General features: G+C 42.5%; 1 protein-coding gene across 4 annotated transcripts in view; it reads left to right on the forward strand.

Moving 5' to 3' along the window:
• The window catches only part of vps13c (vacuolar protein sorting 13 homolog C), a 298,634-nt gene that overhangs the window by 72,042 nt on the left and 203,388 nt on the right, over positions 1 to 23,204 (forward strand). For all 4 annotated transcript variants that reach the window (XM_080216043.1, XM_080216044.1, XM_080216045.1 and 1 more), the window contains 9 exons: positions 2,375 to 2,481; positions 6,038 to 6,209; positions 7,901 to 7,963; positions 8,477 to 8,609; positions 10,797 to 10,891; positions 12,777 to 12,919; positions 16,194 to 16,386; positions 19,461 to 19,575; positions 20,257 to 20,393. In XM_080216043.1, the coding sequence (XP_080072169.1) occupies positions 2,375 to 2,481; positions 6,038 to 6,209; positions 7,901 to 7,963; positions 8,477 to 8,609; positions 10,797 to 10,891; positions 12,777 to 12,919; positions 16,194 to 16,386; positions 19,461 to 19,575; positions 20,257 to 20,393 (1,158 nt within the window). The remainder of the gene's footprint in view (positions 1 to 2,374; positions 2,482 to 6,037; positions 6,210 to 7,900; positions 7,964 to 8,476; positions 8,610 to 10,796; positions 10,892 to 12,776; positions 12,920 to 16,193; positions 16,387 to 19,460; positions 19,576 to 20,256; positions 20,394 to 23,204) is intronic.

A 23,204-nucleotide genomic window follows, 5' to 3' on the forward strand; every position in this document is an offset into this window, starting at 1 on the left:
TCTCGTTTTAGACTCCTCTACCTGTGGGAAAAGATGTTGACTCTCTGTTTTTTATTTTATGTTTTTATTTATTCCTTTCCACTTGCTGGTGTCTGTGCAAGTGGGATGACCAGGTGAATGACCACTCCCCAGTGTGAAGTCGCTGGTGTGTCTGCTGATTGTGTAACCTGCTCTGCATGTGGGAATGGCCTCTCCCCAGTATGAACTCTTTGCAGTGCGGGTGACCTCTGAACCTCTTCGTGAGCAGCTGAAAGGTCTCTCTTCAGTGTGAATGTGCTCATGGTCCACCAGGTCCGCAGCAGTTTTGAAGCAGCTCCCATAGAGCATTTAAAGGATCTCTCATTGGTGTGAGTGCCTTCGTGTCTTAGCAGGTGGGATGAATGAATGAATCCCTTCCCCCACACAGAGCAGGTGAATGGCCTGATATTTCCTTTCCTGCAATCTCATTTTTAAAAGTATTTCTTTGCTTTCAGTTCTTCCACATCATATTGGTGAAGAAAGCAATTCTCTGCCAAATCTGATCTAGCAAAACAGTCACGAATTATTGGTTTGTCCCCAACTGGAGTTTTCTGCACATCTGACATGAAGTTTTGCGAGTGTACAGAGAAGATTTCCTAGAATAGTGTCAGAGATGTGGAACCAGTTATGTGGAGAGATTTGTGAAGCTGGGTTTTCTGTCCTTCACTAAGAGGAGATTTAATAGATAATGAACAAAGTGCTGAAAGTTCCTGATGTAGATACAGAAAAACTGATGCTAGTCACAGAAGAGTTTATATTTAGCGGTAATTGGCAAAAGAACTAGAGGAAAGATAAAACTGTTTTTTCACACAGGTAAGTTGTTATTGGGAAATGCATCACATGAAAGGGTGGTGGAAGAACTTTCATTAATCTCTTTCAAATGAGAATACGATTGACGGGGAGAAATTGAAGGGCGGGTACAATTTTGTCTTTTAAAAGAATTGTTGGTGTGAACTCTAACTATTTCACTTTTGAATGCCTTCCACTTGCTGGAGGTCCCTTTGCCCTCAAACAAGCTAGTCCAACCCTTGCAAGCTCCTGTCTAATTCCATGAAAACTTGCCTAGCCCAAATTTAGACAGTTACATGGGTAAGATGAGTATAGGGGGATATGGGTCGAACACAGGCAATTGGATTAGCTAAGCGGTTTAAAAAATAGAAGGGCAGCATGGACAAGTTGGGCCAAAAGGCTTGTTTCAGTGCTGTAAAGCACTACACTATGGCTATAGGAAAGGACAGGAAAATGAGAACAACTGAATAGCTCTTTTGGTGAGCTAGTACAGGTGTGATGGAGTCAATGGCTTCCATCTTTGCTGCACAGTTCTATTCTCTTTCCCCTGACGGCGCTCTCCAATTAAGGAGAAATGTGGGGTACTGTCTCATTGTGGCAAGATGAGTAATTTGATTCGAGAGGTTAGGAACCACGTCAGCGAACCTGTGGCATGTTATTCTAATATTGTGTTAGGATTAGGATGTTCCATTGCTATGCTAGTATTAAGGATGTTGGAGCAAGAATTGGAAAAAAAAACTAGAGTTTAGGACATTGCTCATTGGTACTTACCTTTCTGTGGCCATAGTTGTGTTCATTCCTTGGCCACAGAGTGAACATAGATTTTACTTTTGAAGGATTAATTAATGAGATTAAATAGGTTAATGTGTTATGATCATTGATGATTACCATCATAATGTCCTAAAGCAGGCATCAGCTCTTCCTTATTCATTTAAGAAGAGAATTCTCCATGCGAACTGGAATTAGGATATGAATAATGTGACCAGAACATTTTTAAAGTCTACTTCTGAATATTCTATTGTATTTTTGAGGTGCAGCTTTCAAGCCTTCCTGGTGTAAGTTCACATTCCATAAGTGTGGTCTGCATAGATACAGTAATGGCCAAATAACACCATGTAGAGTATAAGGTTTATCAAGCAGTATCAATGATCTTTAAAAAGGCAGGAAATCATCTGATAGCTTGCCATTTTTTTCTAAAAACAACATAATATGCTGACTTGCCTTTTAAATGGACGATAACTAACAAGATGAAAGTTGTTTAACCAAGCTGATACATCGTGGGCTGAAGGGCCTGTTCTGCGCTGTTATGTTCTATGATACTAAAGCTTCAGAAATACAAAATGCTGTTTTTTTTTCCCTGGTGTAGCTGGTATGGTTGGCACTGGCTGTTATTGGATAAATGACCTGTCAGTTCAAGCCGGATCATTGGGATTATAGGCAGATAATACAAATAATTTGATAATTTTCTAGTTTCTGCTCTTTAAGCTAGGATCTTCCCAGCAAATAAAAGACATATTATCTGTAGATTTGTAGCCATGTGTGCACTGACAATTCTCTACATTTCCAGTATCTCAGTATTATAGATCTGTTGGAATCTGTGGACTATATGGTGAGAAACGCACCTTATAGAAAATACAAGCCTGATGTACCCCTGCATAAAAATGCCACTAAGTGGTAAGTTATTAAGATTTACCTGTGAATTTTCAATTTGATGGCATGTTTTTCTTCCTTGAGCTCTCTGGCTTCAGTCCTCCTTTTACATCCCTTCCACCAAAAGGCACATAACTGACTCATTGCTGTCCTGTTCCTGAAATTTGCTAACTTACCACAAAATTGAACCTGTGATTTCCACTTCGGTGGACTGACCACAGCCAATGGCACATTTGCTTTGGCCAAGTTTGTGTATCTGTATCATAAGAACATAAGAAATAGGAGCAGGAGTAGGCCATCTAGCCCTTCGAGCCTGCCCCGCCATTCAATAAGATCATGGCTGATCTGTCGCTGCTCAGTTCCACTTTCCCGCCCTCTCCCCATAACCCTTAATCCCCTCTCTTATCAAAAACCCATCAACCCGCGTCTTAAAAATATTTAGCGAGGCAGCCTCCACCACTTCAACGGGCAGAGAATTCCAGAGATTCACCACCCTTTGAGTGAAGAAGTTCCTCCTCAACTCTGTTCTAAACCGCCCCCCCTTTTATCTTGAGGCTGTGCCCCCTAGTCCTACTGTCTTTTTTGAGCGGGAAGAGTCTCTCCACCTCTATCCTATCCATCCCATTCATCATCTTATACGTCTCAATGAGATCTCCCCTCATTCTTCTAAACTCTAACGAGTACAAGCCCAGTTTATTCAGCCTCTCCTCATAGCTCAACCCCCTCAACTCCGGTATCAGCCTAGTAAACCTCCTCTGCACTCCCTCCAAGGCCAAAATATCTTTGCGCAGGTGCGGCGCCCAAAACTGCACACAGTACTCCAGCTGCGGCCTCACCAATGCCCTATACAGCTGCAGCAAGACCTCCCTACTTTTATATTCAATCCCCCTCGCTATGAAGGCCAGCATCCCATTCGCCTTCCTGACCACCTGCTGCACCTGCAAGCTGGGTTTTTGCGACTCATGCACAAGGACCCCGAGGTCCCTCTGCACCGTCGCCTGCTGCAGTTTTTCGCCTCGTAAGTAATAGTCCTTCCTACCATTCTTCCTACCAAAGTGGACCACCTCACACTTGCATCTTATCGTATGCACCTATGTAAATCTGTGTGTTTACTTTTCATCTGAAAAGAAAGAAAGCCTTGCAATTTGGTCGCACTTTTCACTACTGCAGTGTAGAAACAGGGAAAAGCAAGAGCCAGGACCAGGATTAAGCCATTTGGTCCTTCGAGCTTGCTCCACCAGTCAATAAGATCAAGGCTGATCCTTGACCTCAATGCCACATTCCCACTTTCTCCCCATACCCCTTGATGCCATTAAAATCTAAAAAAAATCTAATACATTCAGTGACTTGGCCTCCACTACCTTTTATGGTAGAGAATTTCACAGGTTCACCACCCTTTGAGCGAAGACGGTTTTCCTGTTCATAATCCTAACTGCATCTAATCTATCCCAATTTTATCTTGTATCGTGAGACTGGACCCCCATTTTACACCTTGGAATCAGATCTGCTCTCACCCTTCTACATTCCAGTGAATACAGGCCCAGTCAAACAAATCTCTCCTCATAGGATAGTTCCATCAACCCCAGTATCAGCCTCCTGAACCTTCCTCTGCATTCCCTCTATGTGCCACTATATTCCCTCCTATATTCTTTCTTCAGTAGGGAGACCAAAACTGCATGCAATGCTTACCGTGGTCTCACCATGGCCCTGTATAGCTGTAGTAAGACATCCCCACTTCTGAACTCAAATCCTCATGCAATGAAAACCATTTGCCTTTCTAATTGTTTGCTGCACCTGCCTCTTCACTTTATCGACTGTGTACAAGGACACCCAGATTCTTTTATACTTCCACAAAATAGTACCATTTAGATGATACTCTTCCGTCCTGGTTTTCACACTGAAGTGTATATCTTCACATTTAGCCAACTTGTACTGCATCTGCTTTGTATTTGCTCACTCACTTGACTTATCTTAATCACCTTGAAGCCTCCTTGCAACCTCCTCAACTCTCAACTCCACCCAGTTCCATCAGCAAACTCGGAAATGTTACATTTGGTTTGGGGCCCAGCACTGATCACTGTGGTACCCCCACTGATCATCCACTAGGATGTTCCAAAGCACCTCACTGCTAATGAAGCACTTTGTGAAGTGTAATTATTGTTGCAGTGGAGGAAACATTACAGCAAGCTCCTTTAAAAAGCAATGTGATAGCAATCGAAATCTGTTTTTAGTGATACTGATGGAGAACCTTCCTCCTCTTCATTTAAAATGGTGCTATGTGATCTTTTACGTGGTTAGCACTGCTGCCTCACAGCGCCAGGAACCTGGGTTCGATTCCCAGCTTGGGTCACCGTGTGTGGCATTTGCACATTCTCTGTGTCTGTGTGTGTTTCCTCTTGGTGCCCTGGTTTTCCCCCACATTCCAAATGTGCAGATTAGATTGATTTACAATGCTAAATTTCCCCTCTGTATCAGGGGGACTAGCTTGGGTAAATATATGGAGTTATGGGGATATGGCCTGGGTGGGATTGTGGTAGGTGCAGACTCGATGGGCTGAATAGCATCCTTCTGTACTGTAGGATTCTATTCCGTCCTATTCAATGAGAGGATCATAGAATCCTACAGTGCAGAAAGAGACCCTTCGGCCCGTCGAGTCTGCACTGACCACAATCCCATGCAGGCCCCACCCCCCCAACCCCCACACATTTTACCCACTAATCCCTTTATCCTACGCGTCCCAGGACACTTAGGGGCAATTTTTAGCATGGCCAATCAACCTAACCCGCACGTCTTTGGATTGTGGGAGGAAACTAGAGCACCCGGAGGTAACCCACGCAGACACGAGGAGAACGTGCAAACTCCACGCAGACAGTGACCCGAGCCGGGATTCAAACCCAGGTCCCTGGAGCTGTGAAGCAGCAGTGCTACCATGCCACCCAAAGAGAGAGTAGAGGGTCTTTGTTTTTAACATGTTATCCAAAAGAGTGTGCCTTTGGCAACGCAGAACTACACTGGAATGCTAGCCCGGAATATGTGCTCAGGCCTTTTGAACCCATAATCTTATGGCTGAGATGCAAATGCTGCCCAGTGACCCTCGCAGAGCAAAAATACTGCGCAAGAGACCATGTGTTTTTATTACCTTCAGAACAGGTGAACGTTATTTGCTGTTGAAACAGGGAAATAATTCAGGATCATGGTTCATTTATTTTTGTTGAATTTTAGCTTTAAATAGCAAGTAATTAAGTTGACTCACCCCAGCAAAAATTAGATCTCTAATTTTTGAGGTACTTTTGTCACTGAAAGGGAAATAAGAACTGGAAAACAAAGCCTTTACTGTCCTGTCACTCAGTGTTGGTGTTGCTAATGGATCAGGCACCATGAGAGCAATGTGAAAGTCATCATTCCCTTCCCCTTCGCTCAATGCGACCAAATAAATGCCTGTTAACCCCTTACTCAGGAAACCACGCTGGTATGTCACCAGGGTGCCATTCCTATTTCTCTCGCCAATGCATGGCTTGTCAGTGACATTTTTACTTCGTATTTTCTTATTGCCATGAGTTAATAATTTGCCTTGTCTTAGGTGGCAATATGCCATCACAGGAATTCTGCAAGTTCATGTCCGGAGAAAATCTCGCATGTGGTCTTGGGAAAACATCAAAAGCCACAGACAAAATCTGAAGGCTTACAAAGTGGCTTATAAAAGCAAACTAACGCAGACTAAACTTTCTGAAGAAGTATTGAAACAACTTCAGGTAAAGATAATTTTTAAAGCAATTTGAAATAATTAAGCTCAAAATTTGTGACTCTGATTTGTAATGTGAAAAATATACCTCTAAATCATTAATTAGTTTGAAAGAACTGTGATTTTAGTGACTGACTTTTTTTGATTTGATTTATTGTCATGTGTTGGGATGCAGTGAAAAGTATCGTTTCTTGCATGCTGTATAGACAAAACATACCATTCATAGAGTACATCGGAGATAAGGAAAGGAGAAGATGCAGAATATAATGTTGCACTTAGAGGGTGTCGAGAAAGATCATTTTAATATGTGATGGGTCTGTTTAAAAGTCTGATGGCAGCAGAGAAGAAGCTGTTCATGAGCCAGTTGGTACATGTTTTCAGATTTTTGCTTCTTTTTCCAACGGAAGATGGTGGAAGAGAATATGTCCAGGGTGCCTGGGGTCCATGATTATGCTGGCTGCTTTCCTGGGGCAGAGGGAAGTGCAGGCAGTGTTGGTCTCCTTTCTTAAGGAAGTATGTAAATGTTTAGAAACTGTTCAGTGAAGGTTTGGGTTATGAGGAAAGGCTGACTAGGCCAGGCTGGTCTCGGCTGAAGTTTAGAAGAGTAATGTGCGACTGGATTTAAACCTTTAAGATCCTGAGGGGATGTGAAAAGGATGAGAGAACCCAGATCTGGAGGTGGCTGTCTCTAAATAGGGGGTCACCTGTTTAAGACAGATGAGGAATTTTTTTCTCTTGGGGGTTTAGAACTCACTCCCTCAAAAGATGGTGGAGGCAAAACCCTTAAATGTTTACACAGGAAAGCTGGATAGATTCTTGCTGAGCAGTGGGCTGAAAGGGCATTGGACTGGGACAGGAATGTGAAATTGTGGCTGAACTGATTTTAACCACAATCTTGTTGAATGGCAGAGTAGACCTGAGGGGCTGAGTGGCCTCGTCTTTCTAATTTGTGTATCTGTGCAAATAATCGTGTCTCCAGCGCCAGTTTCCTAAATGCTTTTCGATGTGCTCTTTTTTAAGATGCAATCCATCTGGGCTGGAATTTTGACTTTATCCTCTCTACTTAAATACCTCCCTCTTTTCTATCTTAAATGGAATCGAGCCATAGAGTCCCTATAGTACAGAAAGAGCCCATTTGGCCCATCAAGCCTGCACTGACCCTCTGAAAGAGCATCCCTCCCCTCCCCTCCCCTCTAGCTGTAACCTTGTGCATTTACCATGGCTGATCTAGGTATACGAAGGGGCAATTTTACATGGCTATACGTCTTTGGACTGTGGGAGGAAACGGGAGCACCCAGAGGAAACCCATGCAGATGCAGGGAGAACATGCATGCTCCACACGGACTGTCACCCAAGGCCAGAATTGAACCCAGGTCCCTGATGCTATGAGGCAGCAGCGCTAACTGCCAGCCAACAAATGTCTTTATCATGCTTCTCACTGGTTGAATTACTTTTGAAAGGGAATCACTGTGATAACAGAGGCACTGCAGCAGCCAATTTGTGTGCATAAAATCCCCCAGCCAACACTAAGATTGTGGTATTAATTGAGGGATAAATGTTAGCCAGTTCATGAGGAGAACTCCCCAACTTTCAGTAGTTCCTTCAAATTCAGCAAGAGATGCCATTATAGTTTAAAACGTTCTGTCCATTTAAATTGCACCCCCTATTGTATATTTTTAATTTATTTTGTTTCCTTTTCAGACTCTGGAGAAATCACTGGATATTTTCAACATCACGTTAGCAAGACAACAGGCGCATGTTGAGGTAACTCTGAACATTGATTTGATTTATTATTGTCACATCTATTGGTAAATGATGCGAAGTGTTTTTTTTCTTGCATGCTATACAACAAAGTATATCATTCATAGAGAATGAAAGGAGAGGGTGCAGAATGTGGTGTTACAATCGTAGCTATGTGTAGAGAAAGAACAACTTAGTGCAAGGTGGGTCCATTCAAAAGTCTGGCAGCAGGGAAGAAGCTGTTCGAGTTGGTTGGTACGTGACCTCAGACTTTTGTATCTTTTTCCCAATGAAAGAAGGTGGAAGAGAGAATGTCCGGGGTCCATGGAGTCCTTGATTGTGCTGGCTACTTTTCCGAGGCGCTGGGAAGCGTAGTCTGCATCAATGGGTGGGAGGCTGGTTCGTGTGATCGATTTGGATTTCATTCATGACCCTTTGTAGTTTCTTGTCGTCTTGGGCAAAGCAGGAGGAACTGTGATTTAATATTAATTGTACATTTCAATGACCCACTCATGAATATTTTGTTTTTGTTTTCAGGTGATTAGATCAGGACATAAGATGCTGGGGAAGAAGGGATCAGAGAAGCAGAGTGGGGGCTGGTTCAGTGGATTGTGGGGAAGAAAAGAATCCAAGAAGAAGGGTGAAGAGGAGGAGAAATCAGCCCCAGAAAGTGAGTGAAACATTTATTGTAAACTTTTACAAAAATTAAATACTGCAAATGTTGAAAGTCTGAAATAACATGAAAAAATGCTGGAAATACTCAGCAGCTCTGGAAGCATCTGTGGAGTGAGAAACAGAGTTAACATTTCAGCTCAGGTCAGAACCCTGGTGAAAGATCATCAGCTGGAAGCAGGAACTGATTCTATTGTGAAGTCCAGTTTGGAATGTTAATCTGTAAAATTAAGCAAATACCCCACTGAAGCCAGCTGACCCAATCTTTTGCAGCCTTTCAAATGCTTCATCTTCAACCCAGCAGCTGCTGTAATTTAAATAAATTTACTTTCACCACTCTCTTTTCCATCTTCCCAGTAAAGGTCAAGAATTAGTCCTGTGCATGATCACTTATACTTCATGTTTGGTTTCACCCTGATATCAGGAGAATATGTGGCAAATATAGACTCCTGCCATGGGCAAAATTATACAATCACTGAGGCTGCTTTCCTCTTCAGATCTTGTAATGCAGCATCTTGTGTACAAGAGGGTTCTGTCAGTGCCTTCCTGACTGCCATCTGCAAGCCCTCTCAAATCCCATCCCGCCCGGTTACGATCTGTTGGCTCATTTTATTGCTACTAAGAGTTCTAATCAGTGATTAGTTTATCTGCGGATAGTGTTTTCCCTTCCAGAAAATGATTAGTTGTTAAATGAGAAGAGCAACAGGTAAAGAAATCGGTGGATTTGACACCCACCATGTTTGGTATTTTTTGCAATTTTGTATATTTAAAAAAAAAAGTAAGCACTATGTAGGCAAATCAAGGGAAAGTAATTGAAAGAGCAAAAGTTCACAAACCGATAAAATGGCAAAAAGGTGCAGAAAGGTACCGAGAAACAAATAGCCAGTGCAACAAGTGGGAAAGTGGTGGTGAGATGGAAGATCAATTCTGCTAAAGATGGTTGAATGTTATTGAAGTTGGTGTTGAGGTTTTCATAAAGCTGCCACTGTTTGAGGTTTATAGAGTTCTGTTTAAGTATTGATGTGTTCCTGAGGTTGATTGCATTAGTCTGAAGTTAGAAAAGTCTGGCTGACTGAAGTTCTGGTGAGACTTGACGGCTGGACCAGCTCTTCCTTCTCCTTCCGTCTATTACTCGGCTGCCAAATGGAGCACTGAGCTTGGATGTCAACTCCTTGATAGCACAGTGGAACAATGATCAGGAGACTCTGGGGGCCTTGGGACACATTCCAGGCAGAGTCCGATGTCATTCAGCAGTTGTTAATACTGCCCACTTATTACTTTCTGAGGCCATCGTGAAAGCTTCTTGTGTACTCTCGGGCTGCAGACTCCAGTTGAAAGTCACTTTCTTAAAGAAAAGGTTGTAGATTGAAATTCTGGGACAGCTTGATATTTCAGTTTATCTGCCACTATTTGAGAGGCTTGTATACAAAGGGAGGTGAGAGAATGGTGATAATAGACTTCTTCAAACACAAGCACTTCCCGCACGCCATCTGAGCTCATTATCAATGAGAAACTCACACATTCCTTCCTGCTCCTCTTTGGAGGTGAGTTGCATACTAGAAAAAATGATAAGTCGTTCTGTGTTTGCAAAATATATTGTTGGAGTTTTCTGATGCTTTGAAAACATATTTTGATGTTTTACATTTTAACTCTACCATCCTCTGATAATCATGAGAGCTAGTAGGCAATTGAGCCTCCTCCAACTCTGGCCTCTTGTACATCCAGTCTTTCTTCATTTCACCATTGGCACCATCCATCCAGAGCTGGAATCTCTCTCTCTCTCTCTCTCTCTCTCTCTCTTTTTTCCCCCCCACCACCCCACTTTCTCTTTCTCACCTCACCTCCCCTCATCCCCTTGCCCTTTTAAGATTCTCTAAAACCTTACCTCTTTGGTTGCCACCCTTATTCTCCTTCCATGGCTCGTTATTGATTTTTGTTTAATATATGTTCTGTGAAGCACTGAGATGTTTTATTGTGTTAAACATGCGGTAAAAATAAAAGTTATTGTCACTAGAAACGGTAGCTGCTTTCTCAGTGCTTAGGGATCTGGACTTACTGGACAATTATTGATCCTACCCACTTGTCGATATTCTTCCATAACAGAATTTTAGCTTGGTGTTTAAGGTATTTTTAATGTTGGTATGGCTTAGAATTTACTCATATCTCTATTATTTGCACAATCCAGGTATTAATGACCTCATGACGGCTGAAGAAAAGACCAAATTGTATACTGCTATTGGATACAGTGAGAGTTCTCACAACTTGACCTTACCCAAAGAGGTGATTCTTTTTATCTTAACCATTAACTAGAAATTGTATGTAGGTAAATTCTGAATCAAAGAGCCAGTGCATGATCACCCCAGGGTAGACATGATGCTTGAAGAGCTTCTCTGGGCTGTGATCCAAGGGAGTGTGGCTGTGCAATCAGTTCGTGAAATTTGAAATTAGATGGCACAGTGGTTAGCACTGCTGCCTCACAGCAGCAGGGTTTGGGGTCACAGTCTGTGTGGAGTTTGCACATCCTCCCTGTGCCTGCGTGGGTTTCCTCTAGGCGCTCTGGTTTCCTCCCACAGTCCAAAGACGTGCGAGTTATTTGGATTGGCCATGCTGAATTGCCCCTTAGTGTTGGGACTAGCTAGAGTAAATGTATGGGGTTATGGAGGAAGGACCTGGGTGGGATTGTGGTCGGTGCGGACTTGATGGGCCAAATGGACTCCTTCTGCACTGTAGTGATTTTATGATCTATGTGACCCCAGGTTAATTGATCATTGAAATAATATTGAACAGAGTTGATCCCAGCGAGTTGTAACCACATTCACATTCAATATTGAATTTTTTCCTTTGTCTCTCTTATGCTGAGTAAAGTTCCACCATGATGAACCATCCAGGGACTTCACTGTGCGATGTTTTGTAATAGGACTTACTTTAATGTATCACTTCCCAAGGTCCCTGGCTGGTTGATTTTTAACTGCCCCTGTAAAGTCTTGGCAACCCACTTAATTGCTGCAGAGAATTGAAAAACAGGGCCCAGTTCATTCTGCAGTGTCCTCCTCAATAACACTGGGGACATGTGCCAAATTTTGGAGAGCTGTCCCAGAGGATAAGTCAATCAGCAGCTTAACATAGTCATACTCACTGATTCATACTTTACGGCCAATGTCCTAGAATCCTCCAGCAACGCCCCTGGGTAGATCCTGTACCAGTACAGTGGCAGAGCAAATCCACTAGAGATGGTGTCATAATGGTGTAGTGTTGGCAGGGAGTTGCCCTGGGAATCCTCTAGACCCTGTGAAATATCATAATCATCAGGCCAAACATGGGCAAAGCATTAGCTTCCATTAGTTGATGAATCATTACTCCTCCATTACTTCCACCATTTGTATGAAGCACTGAGGGTAGTAAGAATACAGAATGAATGTCCTCAGGACCGATGAACTTTAGTGTATCAAGAGTGACTTGGTAGTCCCGTACAGCCTCTACCCTCATGTTGACCAATTCATCCGCTCAACCCCCTGCCCTGCTCTGAATTCTCAGTCCTTGCAACCCCTGCTTTGATTTGCTTAGTCAGATGGCTGGGTGCTCCCCACCCCTTTGCTCTGCTCTGGGCACCCTACTGTGACTGCTCAGCCCTGCATTGCGTCCTCTGGCTGTTGAGCTGAGAGCCCCCTCCCTGGCTCTGGCCACTCTATGCTCAGTCTACTCTACCTCCCCACCCCTCACCAAACTCACTTGTTAGACTTGTAAATTTTAGGGAATGCAAACCCTGACCTGTTCAATCTCTGCTCATCGTCTAGCCCTTAAAATCCAGGTTATCACTACTGTGCACTGCCTTTAAAACGAATATATCCCTCCTCTGATTTAGTGCAATCTTACATTTTTATTTTTGTGTGCTTTTCTTTTTTATCTCTCGTTGTTTTCTTAGACAAGTAGAGCTCTTCCACTGTGAACTCCCAATTCTCAGACATTAAAGCTGCAGTTGTATGGCAACAGAACAAGGGGTTTGCTTATCTTTTTCAGTGCTATCTTGTCAAAATTGTTCATGTAATGTCCCAATGACAATGTACTGACTGTCTTAATCCCATGGATATGATGTCTGCTAAGAGTGCAAATGGGTTGGATTTAATTTGAAGACATTTGATGTCCTGTTGGTGTTGTTTTCTTGCAGTATGTTGCACATGTGATCAGCTTCAAATTGGTGACTACCTCCATCACGATCCGAGAGGAGCCTCATGTTCCAGAGATACTGAACGTGCAGATGATTGATCTGAGTACGAGTGTGTTTCAGCGTCCTGGAGCTCAAGGTCTGAAGTAAGCGCTTCATTTTTCTTTACAATGTTAAATGGATCAAGTATTGAATATTTCTGATTATTGCACTATCTGCAACATGAAGGTTTTAGTTAAATATATTTTCAAGTTTGATGGAAATCCTTTTGTTGTTATGTAGGGAAGTGATGTCACGTTGCGTATGATGAGCATAAAGTTGAAAAGTTTGGCAACAATTTCAGAAAAGCATCATCATCATCACCCTTTCTGTACTAATGCAGAGAGCTGTTAATTAGATAAATTGATGGAATAGAACAAGGAAAAGTACAGCACAGAAACAGGCCCTTCGGCGCTCCAAGCCTGTGCTGATCATTATGCCCTCACTAAACTAAAAAAACTTTTGCCCTGTCTTAGTTCGTATCCCTCTATTACCTCCACATTCATGTGCCCATCCAGATGCCTCTTAAATATTGCTGATGTTCCTGTTTCCATCACCTCATTACAGGTGGCATGGTGATGCAATAGTTAGCACTGCTGTGTCACAGCACCAGGGTCCTGGGTTCAATCCCGTCCTTGGGTCACAGTCTGTGTTTCTGCGTGGGTATCCTCTGGGTGCTCCGGTTTCCTCCCACAGTCCAAAGATATACGGGTTAGGTGGATTGGCCATGATAAATTGACCCTAGTGTCTGGAATTAGGGGCAGTAAATAAATATGGAGTAACAGGAATAGGGACTGGGTGGGATTGTTGTCGGTGCAGACTCAATGGACCAAATGGCCGCCTCCTGCATTGTAGATTCTGTCATTCTACCCTTTCTGGCAGCAAGTTCCAGACACCCACCACACTCTGGACAGGTACGTGGATGGGGAAGATTTAGAGGAATATGGGCCAAGTGCAGGCAACTCCCCCCGCACATCTCCTTTAAACTTTCTCCCTCTCAGTTTGAACCTGTGTGTCTTTGTAATTGACACTTCCAACCTTGGAAAAAGCCTCTGACTATCCACCCTGTCTCTGCCACTATTACTTACAAGCAGATCATCTTTAACATTATTAACAGGATTCTTTCCACTGTTCACAGTGCAAAGTAGATCTTGAATGTACTTGCACATCCTTGAGTTTTGCTTCTGTTTCTTTAAACCCATTTTATTTTCCCCAGTTCAGCTGGGATATTTCTGATATTAGACGAGAGTCAGGACAAATGGGTGAAGAGTTTCAATTCTAAATCGCAACTTGCTCTAAGTCAGATCAAATTCTGGTGGCCCTGCTATAGGAAGGATGTTAAACTGGTAAGGGTGCCAAAAAGGATTCACAAGGTGTTACTGGGACTGGAAGGTTTGGATTATAAGGAGAGGCTGGATAGGCTGAGACTGTTTTCTCTGGGGTGTAGGAAGATGAGGGGTGAACTTACGGACGTTTGTAAAATCATGAGGGGCATAGATAAGGTGAATGAGGGGCATAGATAGGTCTTTTCCCTGGGGTAGGGGAGTATAGAACTAGAGGGCGTAGGATTAAGCTGAGAGGGGAAAGATTTAAAAGGTATCTGAGGGGCAACTTTTTCTCAGAGGACTGTGCGTGTCTGGAATGAGTTGCTAGAGGAGGTGGGTATGTACAGTTGCAATATTTTAAAGACATTTGGACAGGTACATGGATGGGGAAGGTTTAAAGAAAAATGGGCCAAATGCAGGCAAATAGGACCAGTTCAGTTTAAGAAACCCAATCGGCATGGCCGAAAGGGCCTTTATCCAAGTTGTAAGTCTTATGGCTTAAGTTGATCTTTCCTATGGATAGCCCTTCCTTACTGGAGCTGTTGAAATTGCTGTCAGCAGCACACTCATCCTGCAAATGGAATACAAGTCTGAGAGCTGCATCAGTGTCACTTTTCTTTTGAGATGGGCTTTGAATTACAATTAGACAAAATTTACCAACCATATTGGATAACTATTACAATAAGATAAAAACAAAATACTGTGGATAGTGGAATCTGAAACATAAACAGAACATACTGGAAAATCTCAGCAAATCTGACATCCTCTGTGGACATGATGTGGCGTTGCCGGCATTGGACAGCGGTAGGTACAGTAAGTAATCTGACAACACCCAGGTTAAAGTCCAACAGATTTATTTGGTAGCACAAGCTTTCGGAGCGTTGCCCCTTCATCAGGTGAGTGACTCAGTGCTCTGAAAGCTTCTGCTATCAAATAAACCTATTGGACTTGAACTTGGTATTGTGAGACTACTTATTATCTTCTGTGGAGAAAGAATAGAGCCAATGTTTCGAGTCTGGGTGACTCTTCGTCACAGCTGAAGACAAGGAAAATCAGGCAAGATTTATACTATGAGGGTGGGAGGGGTCTATAATTGATAGGAACGGCACAAAAAGATAGACAAAAAAATAGAAAGACAAAAGTAATGTAGATAGTGAATTATTAATTTGAGTTCAAAAGAGAAAATGCTGGAAAATCTCAGCCGGTCTGGCAGCATCTAAGGAGCGAAAAGAGCTGACGTTTCGAGTCCAGATGACCCTTTTTCAAAGCTTTGAGTCATCTGGACTCAATGCCAGCTCTTTTCTCTCCTTACAGATGCTGCCAGACCTGCTGAGGTTTTCCAGCATTTTCTCTTTTGGTTTCAGATTCCAGCGTCTGCAGCAATTTTGCTTTTATTAATTTGATTTGTCTAACTGGGTTTTGTTTTATTATTTTTGAATGCCAGTGATTGTTCCCCTCAGTCAGTCACTGGTTCTGAAACTGACAACCTGGTTGTCATTCATCTGCCCACCAGGTGGGAAATAGAAAGTGTATCTGCAATTAAGTTTGAAAGTATCACACCAAACTTCTGGCTATTTCTGTCCTACCCAACATTCTCCCTGCCTCTCCATAAAGAAGGTGTAAATTATCGTAATTTAATTCTGCATTGATTTGAGCAAACTTGTAACTTGCCTCTGTTTTATTATTTATTGATTTTATTTATTAATGTCACAAGTAGGCTTAGATTAACACTGCAATGAAGTTACTGTGAAAATCCCCTAGTCACCACACTCTGATGCTTGCCGGGGTACATTGAGGCAGAGCTTAGCATGGCCAATGCACCTAACCAGAAGGTCTTTCAGACTGTGGGAAGAAACCGGAGCATCTGTAGGAAACCCGCGCAGGCATGGGGAGAACGTGCAGACTCTGCACAGACAGTCGCCCAAACTGGGCATCGAACCCAGCTCCCTGGCACTGCGGCAGCAGTACTAACCACTATGCCCCTGTTGTATGTTGCACTACTTGTTGTAAGCCTGGAATTGTCATCATGCTTGTGTTCCCCTTTCTGTCTTTGCAGGGTGGAGGCCAGGCTGGAGCACTGGTATGTTACAGGTTTGAAACAACAGAATACGGTTCCGTCTCTCATGGCTTCTGTTGGAGGCACGGAGTCCTCTTTGCTCAATGTCTGTTTCGAGATTAATCCAGAAGGAAGCAACGCAGATCAACTTTTAAATTTGCAGTCTCAACCAGTGGAGCTGATTTATGATGCTGTAAGTACAGAATACAAGAGAGCACTGCTGATGTTTTCTCAGATTTGGGTTCATATAGCACAGGTTTACTTTGCACCTCTTGCATCCTCAGGATGTACCAAAATGTTTTGCAGTCATTTGAAGTATTTTTGAAGCGTAATCAGTGTAATTTTCAATTTAAACAGAGCAAGATGCCACAGACCACTTAGCTAAATGGCCAGTTAATTTGTTTTTGATGTTAATTGAGGGATAAATGATGGCCAGGAATCTGAGAGAATTCCCCTGCTCTACTTCGAATAGTGCCGTTAGATCTTTTCTATCAATCATTAGATTGTGTGTCCCTGGTGTCGGGGTTGAATCAAGAACTTTGTAACTTGCGTTGATGATGCTACAGCAGAACCAAAGCAGATGCCACAAATTTAAAATATCTTGACAGTTGCCAAACAAATATTTATCCTAATTTGATAATTCAGGCTTTTGTTTCTTAGGCTCGTTTGACATTTCATATCTTAAGATTTCTGTTAGTTTCTCCCTTGATAATTATTAGTTTAAGCCTGCTTTTACGTAAGAAACATTATTTATTGAACTCTGCTTATGCCTCATTGAATTACGTATTAAAGTACAGCTCCCCATTGACTTGTTGCTTTAATGTTGAATTGCATCCACCAGAAAGTCCAGGAATTCATCTCCAATCTGTAGTCCATTCATTGTTCCTTGACTGCATTGCTACTAAACTACTGGCCATTGCTTCCACTGCCTTAGATTTTTAAATAGTTCTTTCTCTTTGCTGTCCACTATTCTTTCAGAAGAACTTATCTTGTTCACCTCCTCAAAAATCTCATTCTTGACAGCTCTGTCCTTGCAAACTGCAATGTATTCCAAATCTCCCTTGTCCACCTGCCACTGCCAAAGTTCTTACACATATTAGCTCCAATCCTTCAACTTGTTTGAATCTCTACAGTTGCCACACCACCAGAATAACTAACGAGTCACAAATGGCATCCACAATGACTGTATTGCATTCTTTCTCCCTTTTCCTTCTTAATCAGTCTGAAATTTTAACATTGGTCTTCACCATTCTCTTCCAATATGTCTGCCTCCATATTTATTAGGATTGTCGTCCTTACGTTCGTCTCTTAACCATACGATTTGGCCATGAATTTCTGACGGGTTGGTCATGATTAGATTAATCTGGTTGAATTTTCTGAGGAAGTCACCAACACAATGCATAAAGGTCATCTGTTGACTTTATTTTTTTACATAAAATATCATTAATAAAATGAAATCATGAGGAATTGGAGATAGCCTTGTGACATGGGTTGGTACTAGGTGGGAGGTCGAGAGTAGAGATTAAGGCTGTGTATCTGATTGGCGAAATATATTGCCATGTTTCTCAACAACCTGTACCAGGGCTTCATACATTCACCACGTAAATCATTGACATTGACGAAGGAGTAGGGAGTTATAGAGCCAGGTTTGCAGATGATATTAAATTGAGAAATGTAAATGAAAGCAGTAGGTTGCAAAATGGCGTAGATTGAGTGGACAGTGCTGTGGTAGATAGAAGTACAATACGTGATGTAATCTGTTTGGTTCCAAAAAAAATTAGTAAGAATATATTCTAAATGGTGAATGATTGGGGCGAATGTTGGATCAAGGTGTCCAGGTTTACAAAGGTAGTATATTGGTACGAAAATGTTGCCCTTAAAGTTTTCTTGTCAGGTGACAAATTTAAGTTCTGCCTTCAACTTTGAGAACTGCACCTATGGAAAAAATATATTTGTCTTCCAAGTACCAACCAGGGCTTAAAGGATTAAATTATGAAGATATGTTGCATATGCATTAGGTTTGTATTCCTTTCAGATTAGAAGATTGAAGGGTGATTTTAATTGGTGTTGAAAATGATAAAGGCATACAAGAGGATAGATATGTGGAAACTATGCTAATAAAGAAATCCAGAACAAATCACCCAATCTTAAAATTAGAGCTGAGATATTCTGGAGTTAAAACAGAAAGCAGAAGGTAGTGGAAACGTGGAGTTTTTCTCTGAAATGTTTTGTGGATGCTGTGTAAACTCAAAACTTTTAAGGCTGAAATTGACAGATTTTATTTGTTAAGGATATGGCTGGATATGAAGCCAAGGCAGTTTAGGTACAAATCAATCGTGATTTAATAGAATGCCAACCAACCTCAAGGGGTTGAATGACCAAATCTGGCAAGGAGTCGGCTAGATTTGCAATGTTAGCTCTGTTCTCTCTCCACAGACGCTGATGGATCCACTGAGATTCTCCAGCATTTTCTGGTTGTATATCCCTAGTCACCATCCCAGGCTGAACCAGACCTGCCTATGTCCACCACTTTCTATTCATTCTGGAACTGAGCGATTGACATTACATCTTTTCCATCATAAAGAACGCATACCTCCATTTGCCATTATTGTATTATTGCCTGCCTGCCTTTGCCACATATTTGAAGTTACAGTGAAGAGCTAAAAGTATTATCCAAAATATGAGACATGAGCTGAGAACATGGAATCCTACAGTACAGGAGAAGGCCATTCAGCCCATTGTACCTGCACCAACAACAATCCCACTCAAGTCTTATCCCCATAACCCCACATGTTTACCCTGTGAATCCCCCTGACACTAAGGGGCAATTTGTCATGGACATCCACCGAACCCACATCTTTGGATCATAAAGAATATATTTGGCACAATATATAGAAGCAAAGTAGAAGAACTTCAAACTGTTGCCTCAAGCAATGGTTGAGAGAGAACTTCACAAACTTCTATAAATATTACAGGATAGAAGTAAAGTGGATCAGAGAATGTGTTGAAACTTTTGAAAGATAAATTGAAACTGACATTTTACCCAGAAGGCGGGTACACAGTGAATATCATAGACAAAATAAAATTAAAGATTAGCGCCCAGGTTGCGGTATTGGATGAGCTAAAAGTACAGGAGAGATGAGTATTCTCAACCCTAAGTTTGTAATTTACTGTGGTTCCCGTTAGTTGCTGTGTTTTTAAGCTGTTTCTCCCCTGTTGTTCCAGATTTTTAGAAATGAATTTACTGTATTTCCTTTTCTTTTGCAGCAAACAATAAACAGTTTGGTTGAGTTTTTCCAGACTAATCGAGGACTTGATCTTGAGCAGCTGACTTCAGCCACTTTATTGAAGTTGGAGGAAATCAAAGAAAAGACTGCAACAGGTAAAAATCTGAAATGTCTCGAAAATGAAACCATAGATATGGGAGCAGAATTAGGCCACTCAGCCCATCGAGACCGGTCCAATCATGAGTGATATTTTTCTCATCCCCATTCTCCTGCCTTTTCCCCATAACCCCTGATCCCCTTATTAATCAAGAAACCATCTATCTCTGCCTTAAAGACACTCGAAGACCTGGCCTCCATAGCCTACTGTGGCAAAGAGTTCCACAGATTCACCACTCTTTAGCTGAAGAAATTCCTCGTCATGTCTGTTTTAAAGGATTGCACCTTTCGTCTGAGATTGTGCCCTCTGGCTCTAGTTTATCTTGCTAATGGGAATGCCCTCTCCGCATCCACTCTAACCAGGTGTTGCAGTATCCTGTAAGTTTCAATAAGATTCACCCCTCATCCTTCTGAACGAGTACACACCCAGAGTCTTCAACCGTTCCTCATATGACAAACTCTTCACTCCAGGGATCATTCTTGTGAACCTCTTCTGGACCCTTTCCAAGGCCAGCACATCCTTCCTTAGACACAGGGTCCAAAGATCTGCTTCCGTGTAATCCTTTTACACCTAGTGTGATTTAATCAGTGTTTCTTTTGAAACTTTGGGTTTTGTAAAAGGAAATGCCCCATTCCAAATTTTACTCATAATTTAATTCTTTGTTTAAATATTTACCCAGGTCTGTCGTATGTTATTGAAACGCATAAAACATTTGATCTCCAAATCAACTTAAAACCATCGTACCTCGTAGTCCCGCAGACCGGCTTTTATGACGTGAATTCAAACTTGCTGATTGTGGACTTTGGAAGTTTACAGGTATGACGATGCATGGTTTTTATTAAAGCTCTTGCCTTTTGTCCAGGTGTTAACCTAAATTGAATCTCTCATTAACCTCTAAACCTGAATATGTAACTTGGGCAACACAGTAGACCTATGACTCAGAGTCGGAGTACACCGAATCAGGACAAGTTGCAGAATAGATGGCAAACTGTCTACAAAGCAGCAATCAGAGTGGTTGTTGAAGGCTTTCAGTTAGAATGGTGAAGATGGGAAGTGATGCTTGACACACATTGTTCCAGACACCACTGTTGTTTCCATTTAGGATTTGGGTTTGGAAATCTGTGGAAACCACCAAATTGGTGGATTTTTGAAATTTGTTCATTGGATGTGGGCGTTGCTAGTGAGGCCAGCATTTGTTGTCCATCTCTAATCGGCCTCAAGAAAGTGATGGTGAGTTGCCTTCTGGAACTGCTATAGTCTGTGATGTGGGGAGGGAGTGCCAGGATTTTGACCCAGTGACAGTGAATGAATGGTGATATATCATCAGGCTGAGTAACTTGGAGGTGTTCCCATGTGTGTGCTGACCTTTGTCCTTTTAGATGGTAGCAATCATGGATTTGGAAGGTGCTGACTAAGGAGCCTTGTTGAGTTCCTGCAGAATATCTTACAGTCATAGGATTTCTACAGTGCAGAAGCAGGCTGCTTGACCCATCCAGACCGTATCCCCGTATTTACCCTGCTAATCCCACTGACACTAAAGGGTAATTTAGTATGGCCAATCCACCAACCTGCACACCTTTTGGACAGGGGAAGGAAACTGGAGCGCCTAGAGGAAACCCATGCGGATGTGGGAAGAACTTGCAAATTGTACACAGTCACCCAAACTGGAATTAAAGGTGCCTGACACTACCTCATAGCACTGTTAACCACTCTTCAACCGTGCTGCTCCATTGTGTACCGTCTTGTAGATGGTACACACTGCTGCCAGTGTTCATCAGTTGTGGAGGGAGTGGAAGGGGTACTAATTAAGCAGGCTACTTTGTCCTGGATGGTGTTGTGCACCTTGAGTGTTGTTGGAGCTGCACCTATCCAGGCAAATAGTGTATTCCATCACACTCCTGACTTGTGCCTTGTAGATGGTGGCCAGGCTTTGGGAAGTCAGGAGGTGAGTTACGTGCCGCAGGATTTCCAACCTCTGACCTGCTCTTGAAGCTTGTTATTTATTGAATGGTTCCAAATATTTTCTTTCTTCTTTTCAACGTCCTGTTCTGCTGCTTCCTTTGCTTTCTTAGCACGGATTCGAAACAACCGTGCATTTGCACGGGCCGTACGGAGGCTTGCAAAGGCCTTGAAATTCTTCTCATCCTTGGAGATCACCAGGCCTTCTCTCTTTTGTATGTATTCTTGATTGGCATGACAGGTCCAGTTAGCTGGGCTGCCATCTTAATTTCTTCAGCAGAAGAATCTCCCTTCTTTGGCATTGAAGCCTTTCTTGGGAAGATGATTAGCTTGGAGCGAAGTTCCTTCAGGCATTGAACATTACACTGAATATATGCTAGTCCAGTTCAATTTCTGGTCAATGGTAACCCCCAGGACATTGATAGAGGAGAGTTCGATGATGTTAATGCCATTGAATATCGAGGGAGAGAAGGCAAGACTCTCTTATTGGAGATGATCATTTCATGGCACTTGTGTGGCATGAATTATACTTGGCACTTTCAATCCAAGCCTGGGTATCGTCCGTGTCTTGTTGCATTTAGACATGTCCTCTTCCTGTATCAGAGGACTCACAAATGGTGCTGAACATTGTACAATCATCAGTGAGCATCCTCAATTTTGACCACCTGATGGAAGGAAAGTCACTGATGAAGCAGCTGAAGATGTCTAGGAGACTACCATGGAAGTCCTGCAGTGATGTCCTGGAACTAAGATGACTAACCTGCAGTCACCACAACCATCATCCTTTGTGCCAAGTGGTTCCAAGTATGGTTCCAACCAGCGGAGAGCTTTCCACCAATTCCTGTTAACTACAGTTTTGCTAGGGCTGTTTGATGCTGCGTTTGGTCAAATGCTACCTTGGTATCAAGGGCAATCAGTCTCACCTCACCTCTGGAATTCAGCTGTTTTGGCAGTGTTTGGACCAAGGCTGTAATGAGGTCAGGAGCCAGGTGACCCTAGCAGAGTTCAAATGAGGTGTTATTGCTAAGCAAATTCCACTTGCTAGCTCTGTTGATAACCCCTTCCATTATTTTACTGATGATTCAGAATAAACTGGGCAGTAATTGGCTGGGTTGGATTTGCCCTGTTTCTTGTGTACAGGACATGTCTGGGCAATTTTCTGCATGTTGGGATAGATGTCAGTGTTTTATCTGTTTTTGAACAGCTTGGCTAGGGATATGGCAAACTCTGGAGCTCAAGTCTTCTGTGCTATTGCTGGAAAATTATCAGTCACCAGATCCTTTGTGGTATCCAATGCCTTCAGCCATTTGACGAGGTTAGGATTGTTTTGCTGGAGTTCAGATGAATGAGTGGGGAAATCTCATATAGACTGAGAAAATTCTAACAGGTCTGGACAGGGTAGATGCTGGAGGGTGTTCCCAATGGTGGGGGAGTCCAGGACCAGGGGGTCACAGTCTGAGGATTCAGAGTAGACCATTTGGGATGGAGATGAGAATTTCTTCACCCAAAGAGTGTGTGAGCCTGTGGAATTCATTACCACAGGAAGTAGTTAATGCCAAAAAACTGAGTGCATTCAAGAGGCAGCTGGATATAGCACCTTGGGCAATTAGGATCAAAGGTTATGGGGGATAAAGCAGGATTAGGCTATTGAGTTGGATGATCAGCCAT

Source organism: Carcharhinus amblyrhynchos, chromosome 32 (assembly GCF_965287045.1).
Source record: "Carcharhinus amblyrhynchos chromosome 32, sCarAmb.v2.hapA, whole genome shotgun sequence".
Lineage (NCBI taxonomy): Eukaryota > Metazoa > Chordata > Chondrichthyes > Carcharhiniformes > Carcharhinidae > Carcharhinus > Carcharhinus amblyrhynchos.